The sequence below is a fragment of the Spea bombifrons genome, chromosome 11 (genome assembly GCF_027358695.1).
Source record: "Spea bombifrons isolate aSpeBom1 chromosome 11, aSpeBom1.2.pri, whole genome shotgun sequence".
Lineage (NCBI taxonomy): Eukaryota > Metazoa > Chordata > Amphibia > Anura > Pelobatidae > Spea > Spea bombifrons.
In genome coordinates this window covers 1,578,994-1,601,042 of record NC_071097.1, presented here as the reverse complement: position 1 = coordinate 1,601,042, position 22,049 = coordinate 1,578,994, and the positions used below count along the sequence as shown (strand labels likewise).

Sequence of the window (22,049 nt, the reverse complement as noted above, 5' to 3'; positions counted from 1 at the left end):
GGAACAGAAAGAAAGGAGAAAGTCTAGAAAATAAGAGTAAGGGACATGAGGAGGAGAGCAGGAAAAGAGAAAGAGATGAGAAAGCATGAGAAAAAAGTTGGAAACCGAGGAGGAACGAACGCAGCTCTGTATTGAGAAGATGGGAGCCACCACGGGGATCGCGGTGAGGCAAGTAGAATGAACCTGGGCCTGATTGAGAGCAAATGGGGTAAGTTGGCATTGAGAGACAGAGCTAAACAAAGCTTCTCTCAACCAAGCCTGCCCCCTGACCTGGCAGTCATCCATCATATCCGGACCCCCTCCAGGGCAAATCATTGAGGAAGGCAGCATGATGTGTATGAGGTCGTCACTTGCACTGGAAAGGGTGGATGTAGTAGAGACGTGGAAATGTATACCTTTCTCCAGAACTTCAGAGGAACGACCTGTTGGGGGCACAATTCGTAGGCAGATATCTTCATGGCCAGACCAAGTGACGGAGCGACTATCAATGCTGCCAATTAAAAGAAAGGTAGTTCCCACCCATATAAAGTTGGCTACAGCCATGTTGGTCCAGGAGAACATGGAGTCTTTAGTTAAAGTTGGGCCAACAGAACAAAAAGATGTAAAGTTACGTAAGCCTTCGGGACCACAGAGGTCTCTTCTACAGATGGAACTTGTGTGGGTGGCTAGTCGGAAGTATGAGAGTTTTAGCTACTGGGCTTCTTCTCGAAACTTGTTTACTTGGGCGCCGATTTCGAGGCTCCATGCCACTACCACCTCTACTGGGAGGCTGTTTCATGTATCTACCATTTCCAGCTACCACCGATTTAGAATTCATAGACATTCTTTGAAGGCAACAATGTTACAATTCAAACATTTACAAACAACTTGAAAAATAAACATTATTTCTAAATGATTTGTTACTGTAGCAAGAACCCCCCCCCCCTTCTCTTCTCCTCTTCTTCTCCTCTTCTTCTCCAGCCTCTTTGGAGTCTCAGAGGAATGGTTTCCCTGGGCTGCCTCCTGACCTCCCTGCATATGCAAATGAGGAAAAGCCATTCTGACCAATCAGAGGCCAGCATGGGCGAGGCAACAGAGGCACATAGCGGATTGCACAGCTAGGGAGAGGGAGAGAGAAGAGCTAGCTGAAAAGTTTGGGCAGGAGAAGTCTGCAGCAATGCACTTACTGCCAGCCCTCCATAGGAAGGAAAGATAGGGGGGGCAGAGGAAGAAGAAGGGAAGGAGAGCCTGGAGGAAGAAGGAGAAGAAGGAACAGGAGGGCCAAGAAGAGGACAAATTCTGCTTTGAGTGGAGGGGGGGATTTGAGGCTCCTACTTCTTTTTCCTTCCCTGTGTTTTGGGGGTGGGGGTGGGAGGCAAGATGAGCCTGTTGTCAGCTATTGATACCACCGCTTCAGTCTACCAGCCTGCTCAGCTCCTTAACTGGGTCTACCTATCCTTACAAGACACTCACCAGCCAAGTGCCTTTGATGCCTTCAGACCAGAATCCGGCTCTGCCTCCCACCCTGATCTCAACAACTACTCCAAAAGCCCCCCTGAGCTGAGCTCCTCCATCCACTCCAGCTATCTCAGCAGCTTCCTGCAGCTCCAGAGGACTGAGGTGTGTCCAGAACTCCATAAACCCCCCTTCACCCTTGTCTTCCTCTTTCTCCCCATGTATTAGAATGGTCTTTAACCCTTTGTCCTGGGGAAGGAGGAGAAGAGCCAAGGTTCTAAGCCCTAGAACTTCATGACTTGCTCTCCCCCCTCCTCCTCCCCTGGCACTTAAAGGGTTCATGTCTGCATGCTCATGTCTCATCCTACCCCTCTTCTTGCCCTGGAATCAGATCCATTACTAGCTGACTTCCATGCTAAAAACCCATAAATCCATTTAAATTTTATATATATTTTTTATTATTTTCTATTTTTTTTATATAGATTGTCAAATTTGCTGCTTTTCTGTATAATTGTGTCCCAAAACTGCAAAGTTTGTCCTTTTTACAGTTTATTCACTGATTGCCTGCTTCTTCTAACAACCCCAAAGCAGCCTTTTTTCTTTAAAAAAACTAATATTTTTAAGAACAAATCATTCTCTAACACTTTTACACCATAACTTTTAAAATTCTTATTTCACTATAAATATATATATTTTAGATTTTATTGCTTGTAAAAAAAAAATGTTGGATTTTTAATTAAGGCCAGATACCCTGATTTTTAAAATTTACTTATTTTAAACAGTCAGCGTTCCAAAAAAAAAACAAAAAAATTATTTAATTAAAAAATAATATCGTAGCAAAAGTTTCAATTTAGAAAAATGTTTTTCTAAACATGTTTTTTTGAATTTTTTTCAAAAATGTTGTTCTCAAATTGAATTTTAACTTTAAAATTCGATTTCAAAGTCAAATTTGAAGTGTTTAAATGTCTGATCTGGTCTGAAAATGTGTGCCTTGCATACCAACGCTTCCTTTATATGGCATCTGGCTTTGCTCTTGGGGAGGAATTACCAGAGTATAAGGATAATAGAGTTTACCCCCCCCCAAAAAAAAAGGTTTGTCGAAATGAAACGATCCAATTCGCAGACAAACTTTCCAAATTCTTACAAACTTTTTTTTCCTTTTACTTTATTATCCATCCAAAAATCACCATAAAAGTTTTAATAACGATCACAGAGCTTGTTTTAAACATACTTCAAAGTATCTGTGGAAAAAAAAAATAAGCAGTTCCAGGCCACAGAAAAAAAAAGAGTTTCATCCAAAAAAATTTTTTTTTGGAAAGAATTGTAAAATGTAGGCCAGGGGTACAAAGGGAGGTCATTATTTATTTTTTTTATTATTATTTTTGTATTTAAAACAAATATAAGCAAACTGGAAGTTTTGGTAGAACTTTATTTTTGGAATCAAAATTTAAAAAGAAAAAAAAGAATATTTCATTTAGAAAATTGGATTCAAAATTTTATTGAAATTTTGTTGGAGGCTCTCATTCCAGTTCTGCTAGAAAAATCTTTCCAAGAAATGCATGAAATCATAGAATAAAAAGGGAGAATTAAGAATATATATTGAGGAAGCTTCTTTTTTTTAAATTTTTAGGGGGATTTTTGTCCAAAAAGCATAAGAAAAACTATAATTTTGTAAATTGTTTTTGCGTTAAAAAGTAATATTTCAAAACATTTCAAAAATGATATTGCTGGTGAATGGATCTGAGCCACAACAGGCACTTCAGAGTTAGGATTTTGGCCTACTGGTTAAAATTAGGACCATGAAAGAGTCCCCCATCCCCCCCCTTGCATTTTATTTTTTTTTGCAAATTTGCTTTTTATGTTACAATTTATATTTCAATTTTTAATTTTGAATTTTTCATATTTATGCAGGCAAAGGGCATTAAACTTTCAACAAATTCAATTTTTCAAAATTTATTTTGAATTTGGAAAATTTTGGCCAGATTTTTTTTTTTTTTTTTTTGCTTTGTAAATTCCATACAGGCAACTAAACGCCATAGACTAGCGGTCCGGAGACCACCCTGCCAGTTTCTTTTTTTTTTTTTTTTGTATAATATATTCTAGATAGGAAATATGGGCAAATAAACAAATTCTTCAGACTTCATGTACAGCCAACCGTTTCAAATTTTATTTTTACATTTTAAGCTATTTTTTATTATTATTATTATTATTATTATTATTATTATTATTTTTATTATTATTATTATTATTATTTTATTTCTTATAATTTATCTGTATGCCCAAAAAAATTTTGAATCTGGAGTTAATGATAAATCATGAAAATACCTATTTTATTAACTGTTTTATTTTTTTTATTTGTTTTTTATACTAAACTAGTTTTGCGTTTCCGAGCCATAAATGATAGGGTTAATTTCTCGATGTGAAGACTTTTTCTTGATTTCTGAGCGGTCTCTTTGCATTTTGAGAGGGTTCTAATGAAAGGCTATCTGAGGCGGCGTGAATGGGCCATACACACACACACACACACACACACGCACACACACACACACACGCACACACACACATATCTCCTCTTTAGCAGGACGTGTGTGCAGTCAGCATACAAATTACCCTTAACAGTTAAACTATTCACTTCCCCTGGTGTGCTGCGCCTGGGGAGTACACACAGTTGGCCCTAATGATACGGAGGTGGAAGTTTCTTGGCAGTCTATGAGCCTCTTGATTTTTGTACTGGGGCTTTATGTGACCTGCCTTAGTTAAAAAAAAAAAAAAAAAAAAAAACACCCCCTTTTAATGCTTCCTTTACCAGGAGGTAGTTCAGGGGACTGTCATCCATGATAGCGAATGGATGGGACGGTATTATTTATATATTCGAGGGTTTTTATGTATATTTTTTTTTCATTTTTTTATACGGTATATCTGAAAATATTAATTTTTCCTTATATTAACTGCAAAAAAAAAATCTGGAAATGCTTTTATTTGACCAGTTATTGCAAAAAAAAAAATAAAGAAATACAGTAACCAGACTTTTAAAACAAGTTTCTGTGTTGAAGATGACAAAAGTTAACAGAATTAACAAACACACCTATTTTTTTTATATTTCTTAATGATTTTTTAACCCAAACGATTGTGATGCGGGGAGTAACCATCGATAATGTTTCTTGGTTTTAAGGGTCATCCTCTGACTTCTAGTCCATGCAGGGGATGCGAACAAACTTTGTCTTGTGATGATGTTTGGTGATGTCATGATTGGAAATGGCCAATCGTAGCCGACGTAGCATTCCGAGGATGCTGCGTCTCGTGCGCAGTTATGTCCTGTCCTTCTGCCCATCACCGATGTCGTCTACTGACCCATAAAGAGCCGGCATAGTCCTCCATGGTTTCCTTCCGAGCTTCTTTTAAAAGTGGAGCGCCGGGATATGACGACCCAGTAGTAAGGTCAGCGTCAGGAGAGGGCGACGGGCGGCATTGGCCTGGGTTAGGTTAATACATCACTGGTTAGGTCCGCGAGGACCTCAAAATATTTCCTAAAGCTATTGTCCACGTACATATGTGAATGAACTACAGACCGTGGACGACTTCACATCTCAGGAACATGTATGTGTCTTGAGTCGTTCCAGTGGCCGCGTGTTAAATTGGGACGGTGACCTACGCTGTGCAGAAATAGCAACAGATTAGCAACCGATTGCATCGCAAGATGTAAAAATATCCTGGTGCCTCAGATAATGACGGTCGCTCATTCACACGCTAAAAACATTTTGAAATAAGTCGTTGGCAATCACCCCCGTATGTAGCACATTGGAAATTATAAAGGGTACGTCAGCAAGGACCATAACTATAATCACTTCTGTGTGACATCACTATGATGACATCACTACGCTTATTTGTTTCTTTGAATGAATATGTTCATTGATAATGGAAACTAAAGAGGGACTTTGAGATGACTGTTTAGTGATGGATGTTGAAGACCATTCTTTGGATTTGATAAAATAATACAGGAGATCATTAAAAAAAACCTTGGAAATACCAACCTCAAGTAGGCCATCACATAGAGTCTACAAGAATGATCAGTTATTCTTGCAGACCACGTGCAGACCATGCCCACAAAGGTCTTCTCAATAACAAAGGCCTTGAGATTGGACTAAGAACCCACAAATTCCAGATAAGGTCAAACTTTTTGAGCTTTCCAGGTGTCCATCGGTGATGGTTTAATGCCACCACATTGTCCTGAGCCATTAGTATTTTGTAGATCTGGAAATTCAAGCTTCTGAACCCTTCTGAAAGTGGTAGGACCTGGCTCCCAGGGGTTCCTTGGTCATGGCTTAATGCCACCACATTGTCCTGAGCCATTTGTACCTTGTAGACTTGGAAATGTCATCTTTTCAATCCTAAATTTTAGGACCTGAGTGATTATCAGAGTAAATATCGAAGGTGACCCTAAACGAGTACGGTTTGGTTCCTAAAGAGGTAGAGTGGGTCTAATAAAGAGGGCATGGGAGAAACATTGGATGAAAAGAAGAGAAAACCTAAGAGAAAAAACAGAGGGGGCAAAAAAGGAAATTGAAAACAGGGAGAGGGAGGAGATTGAGTAGAACTTGTAAGAAAAGACGGGTTCTCCGTGTATAATAAGACTTTTTTTTTAAGAAAAAAAGCGAAGGAACAGAAAACAGCTGTTTGTGCCGGCCAGCTGTTTCCCTGTGCAAACTCCCTTTGTGCCCCGAAACATGTTATGAATACAAGCCTCATCTGTGAGGGAACAAAGACGCAGAGTGTGTCCAGTGTCAGCTCAGGAGAACTCCCAACTGGAGGACAATTTGTTCTTGTAAACCGTGGGTTTCTCACTTTAACCCTTTAATCTCTGAGGGCTTTTTTTCCCCTCCCGCGTAGGAACGTCGCGTGAACGAGCTTAGCACGAAATGCAAAAATCACACAAAATAACAGAATTTTATGAAATTTTTTTTAGGGATGGTGCGCTAAGGTCTTTCAATATGGCGTCTAGATCTAGGTACTGGATATAAAAAGCAAGAATATACTAGTAAAACTTGATCTCGCGCTGGAGTTCCACAAGAGGGCCGCTTTGGTTTTAGGTCTAGCTGTGGGCGGGGCGTCGCACCCTATTGGAGGCTATTTTATTCGCATTGGAGGGATAATCACAGGAAGTTAAGATGGCTGCTCCCATGATATACACATAGGGGGGGGGGTTCTAATACATACCAGTATGTCTAATTCATAATCCTGTATCTTGTTGGCAGCATGTACCCCCCCCATTAGTTGTCCATTTAATAACATTTTCGGGCTGGTTCAGGAAACAGGAGACTGGTTTTAGAGTGCCCAAAGTGTCCAAATGAGCTTCAAAACAAGGAGACTTATATTAAATGTATTACATCATGGATGCCTTAAACATAGCCACTATTGCCCTCTTTACATTTTCTCCTATACAGTACACAAAATTATTTCTGGTAGAAAGAGTGTCTTCAACAGCTGTCTCAGGAGGCATCTCCCTGGCTTTCTTTGGGAGCTTTCTGGAGAGGAACCGAAGTGAATCAAGACCCAAACACATCCTGGTCAGCTGGTTCTGGACACTTTTGGAGTCTTTATACCAGCCTTACTATTCCACAACAGCGCCAGTCAAGTATGGCCTTCAAAACGACGGTTCCCAGAGCTTTCGAGATGTTTACCTTTTTTTTTTAGTGTTCACAAAAGTGCATTTGTGATTTGATTTTCTGGGAATTAATGTATTTGCTAGGAAACGTTGTATATCTTCTTTCAGGAGCCACTTTCCTAACTTTACGTTTTCTGTTTAAGCTGCTTTCCCCGGGGCGTCCAGTTAAAGAATTATTTAAGACTGTTGTCCCTGGGGCCTGGGGATATTCATTAATCAGGGCCTAGGAGAGAAAGTGCAGATTTGGTGTTTATACTCCCAATGAGTAGATTTATGGTCAGTCCATTCGGAATTTAGACACATCAATTAAACAACTAAAGGGATTTATTCACTAAGGGATGATGTAGAGAAGACCTGAGATGAACTTTGGCTTCTCAAACTATTCATTGATAGGTCAAAAGGTCCAACTTGGACCTTCTTTTAGGGTTGCAAGCATTTGATGCTTCCAAGTCCTTCAAGTCCCAGGAACTTCGGTGGCCACAGGGACTGAACTCTCAAAACAAGGGCCAATGTAGCCCAAGAGTAGCCCTGAGATGAACTTTGTCTTCTCAAACTATTTATTAATGAGCCGGAAGGTCCAGCTTGGGCCTTCTCATAGGGTCGTGGTCGGCTCGTTTCAACTGTGTCACGGACCCCCCCCCAAGGACCTGAAGCCCTGTCTGTACTGTTGACCCTTCCTTTTGTTGACATGGTTTTCTCTGATTATCTTGGCGTTAAAAATGTATATTAATACGCGTGAGATCCTTCAGCTCCTCGAAGCCTGCGCTGAGGTGTCCCGGTTGGGTTCTCCAAGGGCGGTGAAACCCGTACTAAAGGTCGGAAGATCCCACATTTTTTGGCTACGGAACCTTGAGGTTGTAGTTGATACCGCACTGTCCTGCCTGTGTTTCTAGCCCGGTGAATGGGGCGCGGGCGTCTCTGAATGTCCTTTAAATAGACTCCTATGAGCTATACCCCTGCCTGCTGCTATATCTAGCTTAGCTGAGCCCGCGACATGAATGCAGGGCCGGGGGGGGGGTAGATATGGAAAGAGTTATTTAAAGGTCTCTACTTAAAGTTGAGGTTGCATACGGTCTCCTAAGCTCTCGAGTTCCAACGAAGGTTCCAACAGCTGCTATGGTGATTGCACCACATTTACCATTTTAGGGGTGCATTCACTAAACTGGGATTTAATGGGTGAGCTGAACAAATTATTGCCATGGGGAGCTTCTCCAGTGGGAAGGGCTGCAGGAAGCCTGTATAATGTATAGTTCTTGGGGGAAGGTTGCTTGAAAGTCATTTGAACTATGCATTATACTGGGCAACTGGGGTTGGTTAACGTGTTGGATCGCTGGGTATTATGAAGGTCATCCCCAACGCGTTTCTCCTGGAGGAAGGGGTGAGAGAGCCCTGTATAATGTATAGTTAATGCACCAAGACCTCTTGAAAGTTAGCCCACTGCCCTCCTTGCAGATAAGACGAAACCCAGCCCCCCCCCCGAAATATTTGCTCCTCCGTGGAGCAGATTTCTTCTGGCCAAGTCTTCTGGTCAGTGTCCGCGAGAGGGTGGACACCGCTTCGCGCTGTATTTCATTGGAATGAAATCATTTTCTGACGTGCTGCCAATTTACATTTTGGTATTACCTCCCCACAGAAATAATACTTTGCTTGCCAAACACAGGACGGGTTCGTCAAAGTCCACTTAATATTTTCCACCGCGGTCTCGGCCCTGAGTGCCTAATCGATTCGATGAAGAAGGTCACTAATGCGCAGTTTTACTACTACTTGCCATGTATTTCTGTTGATGGCCTTCAAGTTCAAACCATGTCCTTCTCTCTCGTAGGCATTAGGCAACAGCCTCTACAAAACTACATCCCCGTACGGATCCTTGAACAACATCGTCGATGGGTTGAGCTCCTTAACTGAACACTTCTCGGAAATCTCCCTCTCCAACGAGAACAGGAAACCCAGCAAGAGACCTCCCCCCAACTATCTGTGTCATCTCTGCTTCAACAAAGGACATTATATCAAGGACTGTCCACAGGTAAGAGTTCCTCCACCCCTCTGAGTCGGGTGTCATTTGGTTTGGCCCATGGTCATTAAGCCTGTAGACCCTTACCTTGGCCTACAGAAGGAACAGCAGAGAAACCTAAGAGAGAGAGACTAGCTGAAGACTTGTATGGGGTCACACCAGGGCGGTGACTCAGTTCCTTCTAGGGGAGGAATGATTTATTGGGGAGGAATAATCCTGCAAGTCCAGATAACAGGGAGTACAAATGACTGCTCCCATGGCCTATACAGGTTTATTTATTATGCGGACTGAATCATAACACGTAGAAATTGGCAATATTTCTTTGTTTCCAAAGTAGAAGATCCCGGAAGCCCTTTCAATATGTGTGTTATTCTTTATCCCTCCTGAAACACTGCGGAGGGTGAATAAGCCCCCTATCCTATCTAGGAAGCTAAGGTGGCATTGGCAGGTACAGGTAGCCACAAGTCACAAGCCAATCCCGGCTGTTTCACAGCATGAGACAGGTCTGAGCTGGCCAAATGGCCATTAGGCTGATGCCCGATTGCCCTCCTATGTACCTTTATTGTGGCTCATGCAGCCGACCCCTTCCTTTAGTGCATGGTCCCCTGCTGGATACATGAGGCTGCGAGCTGTGAGAGCATCGCTCGTCGGCCGCTGGCCTTAAAGCGGCAGCGCTAGTTTTTAACTCCCAGCCCGTTCCTGGATCGTTAAACACTAAAAAAGTAGACAGCTTTCAAAATGATTTAGTCTCCCAACGATGAAGGCTGTCGGAAAAGACGCTGAAAATGAAAAGCAGTTTATAACCGGGTCCCCCTAATAAAAAAATGTGTTCCCCCTTAATAATAACCAGGATTTGCCAGTTTTTCCTTCTTCTGTCCCACCGGCTGTTCAATCTGAGAGAAGCCAAAAGAGTGCGATGCGCAACCTCTCCGGCAGAAATAGTTAAGCTTTCGAGATACCGCAAATAAAATCCATATGTCCATTCCCTGCCCCCTCCCCCCCCCTTTTACCTACCCAAAATAATAGCTCGTGTACCCCTCCCCTATATCAGCTGGATTGGGTTACCGCCAGAAAAATCAAGAGGAATTCCGAGAACAGCTGTAACTTTAGCCTGCCGGCCGATCTCTATTCCCTCTGCAGGGGTAACTTGCCCGCCTCGCGCCCTGTCTCAACAGAAACTTAATAAAATACTGGATTGTTGAACTCTCCAGAATGCTATATCCTTCCAATATCCTTCCAAGGATGGGGGTCTCCAGAACTCTCCTCAATACTCTAGGTGAGGTCTGTCCAGAGATCTGTTAAGTCGTATAACCTTCTCTCGCTTCCTGCTACTAATGCCCCTCGCTGTACAACCCAGCACCCTATTTGCCCCCCCCCTTGTTCCATTGCCTGCTTCACTTTAAGTCCTTAGAAATAATTACCCCTGAGTCCCTCTCTTCTGCTGTCACTGACAGCACAGGGGCCACCAGTGCTATTTTTTGGGAGGATTTTTATGTCCCAAGTGCGTTATTTTACATTTATCAACGTTAAACTGCAGCGGCCACGTTCTCGATCATCCTTCTAATTGACTTACCTTATTTTGACTTGTTCTCCCTGTAGTAAACCCGAGCTGTTTCTGGTCTTACGAAGCGTCTACATCCAGATACTTACCAGACCTTCCCTTAATGGGTTTCTATTAATCGCCCCCCCACACACACACACACACACCGTTGTCCCTACTACATGATCGCCTCCAAAGCTTAAACATTTTGACCTTTCCCCATAGTCCATCACAACAATGAAAATGAAACACTTTCTCTTTCCTGGCATTAAAGCGCTCCTATTGTTTAGACGCCCATCGGTAATTAGTCCATCTAGACACAAAATAAATAAATAAATAAAATCAAGAAGAAAGGTCAGCAGGGGCCAACAGCGGTGAGACGGGAAGTATTCTGTTGGGGTTTCCGCTGGAAATATTATACCACGTTTCTGTTCCTTCAAGAAGCCATTTCTTTTTTTATTTTATTATTTTTTCATTTTATTTTTTAATTTTCTCAAGCCACAGCCAGCTCTACCACGTCTGCTCATTGAGGGGCATGGAGTAGTTGCGCATGTACTGGGAGCAAACAATCCCACAGGTACTGGAACTTCTCCTTTAACCAGTACTTCCTTACCAGGGGGGTCCTTAATTCAATGTTTCAATGTGCTGGGCTATATATCTTGAAGACCGATATGCCATGGAGATAGAGTGAGAGTCAATGATGTCTAGGAGATGGTGGAACGTCCATGTGTCTTTGGTGGCTGCTCTTGACCATGCATTTGTTAATACTTTCATGGTGATTGAGGATAGCTGTCATGTAGTTACGAAATCCATCAGAATCTAATGGATTCTACTTTGGTCTGCCAATGGATTTTTGGTGGACGTTCTTCATCACAATGAACAAGAGGCCCTGCCCATGGTGGCCTCCTCGCTTCCGACGGATCGTCTTCTTTGTAAGCTTGCGCATATTTAAATAATTTCAATCTCGATGCATCTCCTTCCTGTCACCCCTTTTCCTTTTTTTTTGTTAGCGAAGCCTTTGGTCCATGAAACGACAGGGCCACAAGAGCTTATTGTCCTATCTGTGTGACCGATTAGCCCTGTCACTTACCGAGGAATGTGAACCACAAAGAACTTTCTTCTTTGACAGAAAAGCCCTTCTTTGCAGCGCCAAATGGCTTTATTCTCGGGACACAGAGGACGTTTGTGAGCAGAGCGTCAGAATGTTCAGCCTCGTGTTGTACTGGAAGATCCCTCTCCGACGGACGGCCCTCTAAGCCCAATTTCTAATTCGTTAGTTTTATTAATAGCTAACGAGAAACCACCATTTTCACTTTGGCTAGTAAAAATAAAAGGATGGAAAAACCCTGAGCCGCAGGCTAGCGCAGGCTCGAGAGTCTACCTCATTGTTCTAAAAAAGCCATTTTTCCCCCATGAGGACTCTCGGGGGGGTCCCCTTTTAAAATAGGGTTTTAATCCTATGAAGAAAGTGAAATGGTCAATGCTTTTATTATGGTAGACATCTTGTCTACCATAATACCATCTTGAGGCCTCATTCCACTGTAGGCCTCAGCAGCTCAAGAGAGATCTCATCAAGAACATCAACTCTTTCACCTTCCATGAACTTCTGTTTTGTTCTGGACCCATTTTCAGGACATCTGATTATCTTCTCGTTGGTCTCGAATGAAACCGGGCCCACTCAGAAGGCATAACCAATCAATGGCTGATGAAATGTGGATGGAATTCAAATTCACCACCACACTAGAGTTCCAAACAGGAACTTGGTTGAGTTGTGCACTTTTTGGGAAACGTTGAGCATCTACTGGAGAAACGTTCGGTTGATGCTGTGGCCACCTCGTTTCGAGGTGTTTTCCGGCCTGCGTATGGTCAACATTGAATTGTTGGTAAGAACTGATTCTCTCAAGATCTCATCTTGGTAGAAAAAGAAAAAAAAATCTCTGTTATCATCATAGAAGCTGATACATTTCTTCATCTTCACAAGAAACATCTACTTCGACTTTTATAAGACGTATAAGGTGCAGGCCCGGTGGACCAGGGCAAGCAGGTATGAACTTTAGCCCGTTGTCTGGCTTGGCCTGTCTCGTCTGCGGGGCCGGAATGCGAGCCAAGACAGAAATGGGAAGCTTTTTGTAAAGCATTTCCTCTCCTTCAATGATTGTCTCTGGAGGGAGAGTCGGATGAAAAATTGGCGAGCCAGCCCTGGCAAAGTGTGACGGACACTGGGGGCATTACCCAGAGTTTTCCGGTTACTTCATGTGATTATGTTGTTTTTGAAATTAGCAGTGAATGACTATATGCACGTACCCGCCTCAGTATCCGAGGCACACGGCCTCGGCCGTGTATTAAAGGTGCAGTTCCACTTTCTCCCAACTCCTCACCAAACTTCAAACTTGGATGGAGAGTGGATGTCTCCCACCTTCTGAGTCAAATCGTGCATGGAAGCACTCAACTTTGTTGCCATTGCAGCATAATTTTTTTTAATAACTGTATTTTTATCAACATGGGACAAACCCGATACAAGTAAAAGTCCCTTGTGTCAAGGCATCATAATAGCCTATGTTGCCATGGCATCATAACATTTCGGGGCATTCCACTCGCAAAAATGCCCACTCCCTGCTTCATTTTACCCGTGCACAGTGCCTGAGTCTTTTGAACAGCTGCCGACTGTCAAAATAAACGAGACATTTGCCAGGGCAGCTGGGACTCTGGTCCTTGGGACTGTCGCAGGAAAACGTTGGGATTGTTGGCAGCTGTTGCTTATCTCCTCAACAGCAGCCCACAACTTGTAGGGTCAAATAGGGCAAATTAGGCTTTATCTTATGTCCTGGCTAATAGGATATCACTCTCCTCTCGTTCTACTGTGGGGACCAGGGGGTTAAGCTATAAATTGTTTACCCTTGTCTGAAACCCAGCACCCCCCACCGTAGCTGGACAGACCATTAGGAGGCCTCTCGGGCTGTCTAGAAGGGGGGGTTGCTTTAAGTAACACATGCCAAGTTGTCACCCACATTCTTCCCCCTGTTAAAAAAAAATGTATATATATAAAAAATATAATAAAAAATAGTAAAAAAAAGAGCAATTAATTCTGTAAGAATTATACATTGTATGATACCTAAAATCTTATTCTAACAACCCATTCCCCTCCCCCCAAATAAAAATCCAGGCCATTTTATTGTATTATTTAAATTGCTTATTTTTAAAGTGCCAGCACAACTTTTTTTAAATTTTATTTTATTGTTCAAGTTCAGCTAATAATAATAATTAATAATTAATTTTGAAAACACCATATTGGATTCAGAAATATTGATAAACGGAAAAAAAATGCAAAAAAAAAAATTAGAATTTTTTGGTTATGATTTGGAATATCTTACTACTTACTACTTTTCTTTTTTACATGAATAAGCCCAATTTTAGATATCTTATTATTTTTTATTTATTATATATATATATTTATTTATTTTTTTATTTTTTAAATTTTTTGAGGATTATTTTGGGATTTCCCCCCCTCCTATTCAAGACATTTGGAACTAAGTTGTGAGCTCTTGTTCTGGATGGTAATGAGTTGCACCCCTCGCTGTCACTCAAAGGGTTCACGTGCATTTGGGGATGGGTCATTGGAGAATTTGCCTTTGATTTCGGGATGAATTTCTGGGGGGGGGGTTCTGACGCCTCCTTTGTCTGCCATTCTGTGTCTGCCTGCTCCTCCTCTGTTCCCAAGATTTTCTCATGCCTCCTCCTTGCTTGGCGATAGGAAGAAACGAGGGGAGGGGGTGCTTTTATAACACAAAAATGCCTAAACTAACCAATAACTCAGTCCCGATTTATATTTGTGATTTGTTTAAAAATGGGTATTTTTTTATTTTTTTTTATTTTTTTATTTTTTATTTTAAAAAAAGGCCAAAAAAAAAACTACTCTTTCATCGATAGGAAATCCAAAAATTAGGGAGTAAACAATCACTGTTCCATAACTTAACTATAGCAACACAAGGGACAAAAGAAGATTGACCGACGCGTTTCACGCTAATGGAATTTGTAGGAATAACTGTAGTGCCCCTTTAACAAAATATAGGCATTTAAAAGGTGTACTTTTTAGTAACCTCTCAACAATTTAATTGGCCAAAGGGACACCATTAGAGGTGTGTTAGAGGCGTGGCAAGGGGCGAGGTTTTCTGACCTCCGAGAAAAGAGGGACATCAGTGGAGGAAAGAGGGGGCACCAGGGGGGAAAAAGAGGCATCAAAAAATAAATAAAAGAAAAAATCCAAGAAATGTTCTCAGCCCTCCTTGTCTGCCCGTCTTGAAAATGCATATAAACATTCCCCGGGGTCCGCAGGGAGTCATATATTAACCCCAAAGAGAACGTATATCCATTTGGCTTCAGACCAAGACGACGAAGCATAGGAGACACGAGTTCAAAAGTATAGCCAGACTGGGCAGATTTTCAAAACAAAACCCAGGGATATTTTTAATTCTTTATTTTTTAAGATTCCACCAAATTTCAGGCAAAAAGGAGCAGGAAGGATGCATTATATCTGGCAGGGGAGGAAAAAAGAACCCTGTCTGTAATAAAGAAACGTTCATCAAATAAATCAATAAATAATAATAATTGATACAAATTCGACTTTAATATAATGTAATTTAGTTTTTTAAATTTAAGAGCTTTTTCAGGGGCCAATTCCAGTGAAAAAAAAGAAATTCTGGGCCGAGGCTCCGATCGGGGGCCGCGTTTCCTGGAAACATGGACATTTGGTAAAAAAAAAAGAAATAAATATTAACTTTTCGTTTCTAACCCCGTCGGGCGGCCTTATCTCCGTTGTCCTGTTTTTTTTAATGCGCCTCTGGACTTTTTACAACATTGACGCTGGGGTAAATAATTAACCACGGAAGGGCCAGACTAAGCTGTTTAGAAATGAAGTTCCAAATATATATATATATATATATATTTTATACATTATTGCAGAAAATGATTAAACGCCCCAAAAATGTATAAAAAGTCTGGATACGGTCTGGATCCGATTCCTTAATATTTGCATATCCCCCTAGTATCCCTGTTTTCGGCATTGTCCCATATAGCTGCCCCACTTGCGAATCCCGACTGGTGCTTTTTCTCCCTGCTTGATCACAACTAGCATGCCTGCTTGAATACAGGTGATTTCATCCAGAATATCTCGGTTTCCATGAGGACCATAATTAGAACCTTCCGCTTTTGCCGCCGTTACCAGTCACGACCTTCCAGAAGACCATCCAGAAGACCATCCAGAAGACCTTCCAGAAGACCATCCAGAAGACCATCCAGAAGACCATCCAGAAGACCTTCCAGAAGACCATCCAGAAGACCTTCCAGAAGACCATCCAGAAGACCTTCCAGAAGACCTTCAATGCAGATTTTATGTAGGACATACGGCCAAAGACCTTTCAGATGTATCTTCTTATCTAAAGACGATCTCCGTTATACCCCTCCTCACGTCCCAAAACGCAAGAGTTATGATGGGTTCTACACAATACATTAACCAAAAAATCCCTCGACCTCGGAATGGCCACATATTTCAAGAGCGCTAATCATTTCCAGAGATCTCGTGATTCAGCCTCGATATTTACATAGCTCTTATCATGCGGCAGTGTGGCCGTAGCGCATTAATAAAATTACTTTCAGATGACTTCCATTTAGCAAAGCGTGGAGTTTGTCACACTATTTGGACTTTAATTCTTCTCGAGTCGGAATATTACGTAAACATTTTTTTCCGTAATGATTGATTGAATTTTTTTTCCATTTCGATCTTTATTTTGCCAACATTTAAAATCTTATCGTTATATGCGGAACGTTCCCGTTTCCTTACAAAACGTGAACCATAGTTACTTCCCTTCGACTTCAGCCTCGCCTTACAAAGGTCTTCTGCTTCAGAGAAGATAGAGTTTCTTCTCGTTCGCTAGAGATCAGAAAACTTATGGAAATAATTGAGAGACGTTCTAATTTTGACCCATACTGGGTATAGTTTTGGAATGTTAGCATTCGTATTTCAAATTCCATTTTATCTACTGATTGGCCACCCATTGCATCCCCTGTGCGTTACCCTGAAGGGAATACTCTTCTTGGCCAAAAGAGACACCTTCCTGCTTTCATACGTATCTTCTGCCTTGGAATGCTGGTGGCTTCATTTGTTGCCAAGGTCCTCCTCGGAAGAGGTGGACCATCTTTGTTGGTCTTTGATGGACCAATATGAAGGGAGAAGAACCTTGGGAGCTACATCTCCACATCGTGATGGACTTATGCCGAGATAAACCCCTTATCAGCCATCAAGAAGGTTTAAATAAGGGTACAGTAGAAGCCTTGGCCAGGACAACAATGAAGTAGACAAGCGAATTGAAGTTGGCAGGTGTTTGGAAACCAAGGCTTGCCATACTGTCTCATGGATTGTAGGTGGTCCTCGGTCATCTGCTATTTCTTTTACCCAATCGATTATATATGACAGGTTCCCCTAGGGGAATGTTACTGATTTTTGGATTTCTATGCCCAATTTCCAGACACACTGTTCCTTTAACAGTATTATTAGTAACAGTGATTGCTGTCACTTTAAACCTTGGTGATTGAGGAGACGCGCGCGGTAGAAGCTCCGCCGTGGTTTCGTTGCATACAGCGCCGATGTGGTTGTGTCTTCATCAGCAGTTCTCTTTGTCCACCGTAGGTTTAATGTAGAATGGGGGAGAGTGAAAACACCAATGTTATCTTAAGTCCTTTGGCAAAACCCCAGAGAGTTGAGCTCTTGCGATCTACAACATCTGGAAGCCATCACATTAAACAATGGAGCCCCCCAACCCCGACTCCAGAGAGACACCGAAAGCAGAACTTGAGAACTTGTAGCCTCTTGTGGACAACATGTGGTCCATTATTTCAAGCTAACAGCCCCACGTGCTTCCCCCTCTCTTGTTTTACTTGGCAAAGAGTTACCCTCTTTCCGCTGTGGAATTCGGCTGTCGGCGAGCAGTACGTTAAGCCCCGGGGCTTATATTTTTTTTTATTTTATTCAATAAAATCGTGAAAACCCCAATAATCTAGTTTAGCAAATAAAGGAAATAAAGGAACGTGGAGGTTAAACTGTCTTCTCTAGAAGACACTTTTGTCGGGTGAAGCCCGGGTCGACCTGACCTGATACATTTCAGAGAATCCCGCAGCTGATTCTAATTTGCGTGTGCACACGCATGTGTCATACATATTTTCCTTATCCAGAAAGTCAAGCGTTACTAGAGTTAAGTATCATATTCGAAAGACACCGGTCCGTGTCTATAAGCGACGTACGTTCCTCATGCCCACAAAATGTTTCTTTGTTACCTGTCCAGAAACATCACGGATTGATGGGGTTGTATGCAAACTCTCCTACCTGCTGGGGTAACATTTCAAAAACTCCCTCCTCGTTCCAACCCATCGGTTTATACGCGATTTTTTGGTGGAACACGACTAGTTTCGAGGTGGTGAGTGACCCAGTTGACTCCAACAGAGTTCCCCTTTAAATTCCATGCTGAACACTCCTAAATGAAAGCCATCGACCGAAGAACGTTATTGGTCCAACGTAGACCTTAGTGAAGAGTTCCCTTAAGTAAAGAATATGATGACCAACTTACTCAATGAAGTTGATCCACCATGTTGTTCTTGAATCAAACCATAAAAAAACATTCATAGGTGAAGGTCCATGTCTAGATGGACATCAAGGTTCATAGCTACCTGCGCATGAGCTCCAAACATCACTATCCCCAAAGAGGGGAAGGGTCCAGACGCACCTCAAAATAGTCATTCGGTCTCATTACATATCTGACTATTTCTACTGACAGTGATACGCAAAGAACAGTTGGGGACAGACGCTAAGGTAAGTATACTGCCAGATGGCAGGTTTGGACCTGCACACCACCCCGCCAATGTACACAACACCCCATGACTCCGTGGAATTAATGGTAACTTGGCAAGGTCAATGAATGGTTCTATCCAGGGAATCGCTTCTCACTGGTAGTGAAAGACGGCAGCATTATAGAGTGGTGGAAGACCACCAGATGATGCTTCCTTCAAGGCTGTAGGGTTCTGCTCTCCTCCTGTACGTTTAACATGTTACTTCTCAAGGCAGCTCCTCAATAAGATGGTGAGATCCACTATTGCAACTTCCAGTAACACACGATGAGCTAACCCCAGATGTCCGCGTCTTCTCCTGAAGACGAAGCCTTCTGAGAACATCCATAACACGTCACCAAGGAACTGGTAATCTCTCCTTGGCCACATCCGCTGAAAGACTGTGCTTAACAGTAGCAGACTAGCATCTGGGCCTATGTGCAGCCCAGGAGGTTCATCTACTGTCCAGATTTCCTCTCTTGGAACTTTGACCAAAATCTCGATACTGAGCTATTTTCCACACGCAATGGTTTCTTTGTTTGAACATATACTGTATGTATATGCTGTGGCTTTAGGGTGAGTGATGACATTCCGCAAAGCTTATGACGTTTGTTTACCAAACGACAACTTTGACAACGAGCTCCGAGGGTTTAACTCTTCGCATTCTAAAGGGGGACCCTGACTCGTTTCTCCAGCCACAAGGACCGAGGTGGCTCAGTTGAGCATGCACTTCAATTAATCAGTAAAAGACACCTATGTTATTGGTTGTTTGAGCTAAAATACTACCAGGTGGGCAATGTATGTTTTTTCGGCACATTTGAGCCCAATTAGTCTCCCGCCGACCCGTCGATGTTGTCCAGAAGTGCGTAATGATGACATAATTTGTTCATTTCTCTCCTGCTTTTCCATAAACCAGTCCCTGCTGCAGCTGGAAGCGATATCCAGTGGCATGTCCAGTGAAACGCGTAGGTCACTGCCTCCCCCCCCCCCGAGACCACTGCTGGCTTTCATTTACCCAGTTCTACGAGCTTGCGTGAGCTTCCGTGACGGGATTCTGGATTCCCCCCTCCCCCGATCCCCTTTCACCACAGAAAACGTCAAAATTGTTTGCGCAGGTTTTGTTTGTTTTAGCAAAGGGTATCACATTTACTTATTTATTTTATTTTGTGAGAGAAAGACTCAAACCTTAATCATTCGCTGGTCTCGTCTTAGATTCAGGAGCCGTATGTCTATCCCATGCATGTTTAATACCCTCACTGTATTACCCTCTACCACTTCTGCTGGGAGGCTGTTCCACTTATCTACTTCCCCCTCTGTAACGTTAAATTTGACGTTTCTCCATCAAGTCTCACTATGTCCCGGGCTTTTGTTTCTGAAGTTGTCTATTGAAAGAATCTTCGGAAGCTAAAATAATAATAATTGGCTTTGGGAGTTTTTCCCTGCGCAGCGTGTCGGAGCAGCACCACAAGAACAATACTTTGCTTATTACTCCCAAACAATACCAATTCTTGGCATTCTACCAAAACCTCTTCATATTTGGTGTTCTGCTGGATACGGGGCGGAAACAACGTCGCAGAAGAAATACATTACTCCCAGCATTCTCAGTCAGAGAGTCCGACTGGGTGATTTAGACTGAGCCATTCTATTGTTTCCCCACAGGCAGTATGATAAGGAGTCGGGGTGTTTAGTAGATCGGGGCTCAGATAAGAGAGCGAGAATCGTACATACGTTGTATACATAACTGCACCCAGAATCTCCCTCTTACCTTTTGTCTTTTTATCCGACAGGCTCGTCCCAAGGGGGAAGGCCTCACCCCGTATCAAGGGAAGAAACGGTGTTTTGGGGAGTACAAGTGTCCAAAGTGCAAGCGGAAATGGATGAGCGGGAATTCTTGGGCCAACATGGGGCAAGAATGTATAAAGTGCCACATCAACGTTTACCCTCACAAACAGGTAAGTGATTCATAACTTACCCCTCGTGCCCCGCTGCTCGGTCGCCTGGTTACCAGGGAGATCTCTGCTAAACGTATGGAGCACCAGGTGCATTTTTAGGTTTAGAGGGCGTGGTTAGAGGTGTGGCTTTGGGCGGGATTTGTGCCCTATTGCTGGGTGTTTGTGTAACTGAGTGGGGCATTTAGAAGAATAATGGGGTTTATTTACCCCGTTTAGTTGATAAAGCCGTTTCCTGCTGTTTCTATACACATTATCGGGGCTTTTAGGGCTGTAGAACCCTGCGATCCCCTCATACCCAGCAAACATTCTGACCTCCTAAAAAAGAGGGGCATCAGGGGAGGAGAGAAGGGAAACAGAGAGGACAGAAGGTCACGGGAGGAAAGGGGGCATCAGGGGAGGAAAGAGGGTCACAGGGGAGGAAAGCATCAGGAGTGTCTCAGTTGGCTCCCAGCAAAGTTACTGGTCCAATCACTCAACCAATCATATGAGACGATGAGTTAGAGAATTAATGCTTTGCTGATCCCCGGGGGGGGGTAATTGTTTTTTTTTTCCTTTTTCTGACGTTTCGTTTTATTTCCTCTCCACCAGAGACCTTTAGAGAAACCTGACGGACTTGATGTCTCAGACCAGAGCAAGGAGCACCCTCAGCACCTGTGCGAGAAATGTAAGGTGTTGGGTTATTACTGCCGTCGGGTTCAGTAACCAGCTGGCGGGCCGCCGGCGATCCAACACGGGAAGAGATAAAGGAAAGGAGAAAAGAAAAAAAAACTGACTTGCGTGTAAACTAATAAGAAGTATTAGAATGTAACCTTCTTCCTGTGTATGTGCACAAAACCTATTTATACAACTATTCGTTATAAAAAAAAATGTTAAGATACAGTGTTATTATCACAGTTGCCATCTTTTTCCAGATGAAAAAAAAAATTAAAAAATTGCCCCGCATTTAGCTGCTTCCTGTGTGGCGGAAATTGAAATTTTAATTAAAAAAAAAAAAAAAATTGGAGAAAAAAAATTTCAACTTTTTGTTTAATTTTAGAATTTATTTATTTTTTAAAATTAAGAATTTTTTTTTAAAAAAAAATCCCATTCAATATAGAGCTCTCCTAATTTTTTTCAGTACCTGTTAAATTTTAACCGACGTTTCAGATACCTAAATAAATAAAAACGCACAGGAAGCAAAATTCTACAAAAAATAAAAGCCTAGAATTTTTTTAAAAAAATACAGAGTTTACCATTTTAAAGTTTACAGCACCGCCAAAAGAGAGAAAACAAATTAGAAAATTTAAGATTCTGGAAGCCGATGGCAACTGTAAGTTACATAAAAAAAAAACTTTTCCCCAGTTTTGGGGGAAATAAGGGGGATTTGTTTACATGGAATACGCCTTTTGCTGCTGGGGAAAAAAATGAACTAAAATCAAAATATTTTTTCATCTCCAGTGCATCAAAAGGTTTATAATAATAAAAAAAAAAATACAAAAATATGGCCTGGAAAAAAAAAAACATAAAACGCAAAAAAAAAAAATCCAGAAATTGCCCTTTTTAAGGCGACTGACGTGTTGCGTTTTCAAAATAATTTTT

At 42.1% G+C, this 22,049-nt stretch overlaps 1 protein-coding gene across 1 annotated transcript; it reads left to right on the top strand.

Moving 5' to 3' along the window:
* Positions 1-1,315: 1,315 nt before the first annotated feature.
* Positions 1,316-21,445, top strand: ZCCHC24 (zinc finger CCHC-type containing 24). Its single transcript, XM_053450976.1, has 4 exons — positions 1,316-1,599; positions 8,919-9,119; positions 20,307-20,471; positions 21,060-21,445. Exons 1-4 carry the CDS (start codon positions 1,360-1,362, stop codon positions 21,171-21,173), a joined length of 720 nt encoding a protein of 239 aa, XP_053306951.1. The 5' UTR covers positions 1,316-1,359; the 3' UTR covers positions 21,174-21,445.
* The last annotated feature ends 604 nt before the right edge of the window (positions 21,446-22,049 follow it).

Coding starts and splice junctions, on each gene's coding strand:
- ZCCHC24 (XM_053450976.1), top strand. CDS start 1,360: ATGAGCCTGTTGTCAGCTATTGATACCACCGCTTCAGTCTACCAGCCT. Junction 9,120..20,306: donor ATATCAAGGACTGTCCACAG/GTAAGAGTTCCT, acceptor TTTATCCGACAG/GCTCGTCCCAAGGGGGAAGG. Junction 20,472..21,059: donor ACGTTTACCCTCACAAACAG/GTAAGTGATTCA, acceptor CCTCTCCACCAG/AGACCTTTAGAGAAACCTGA.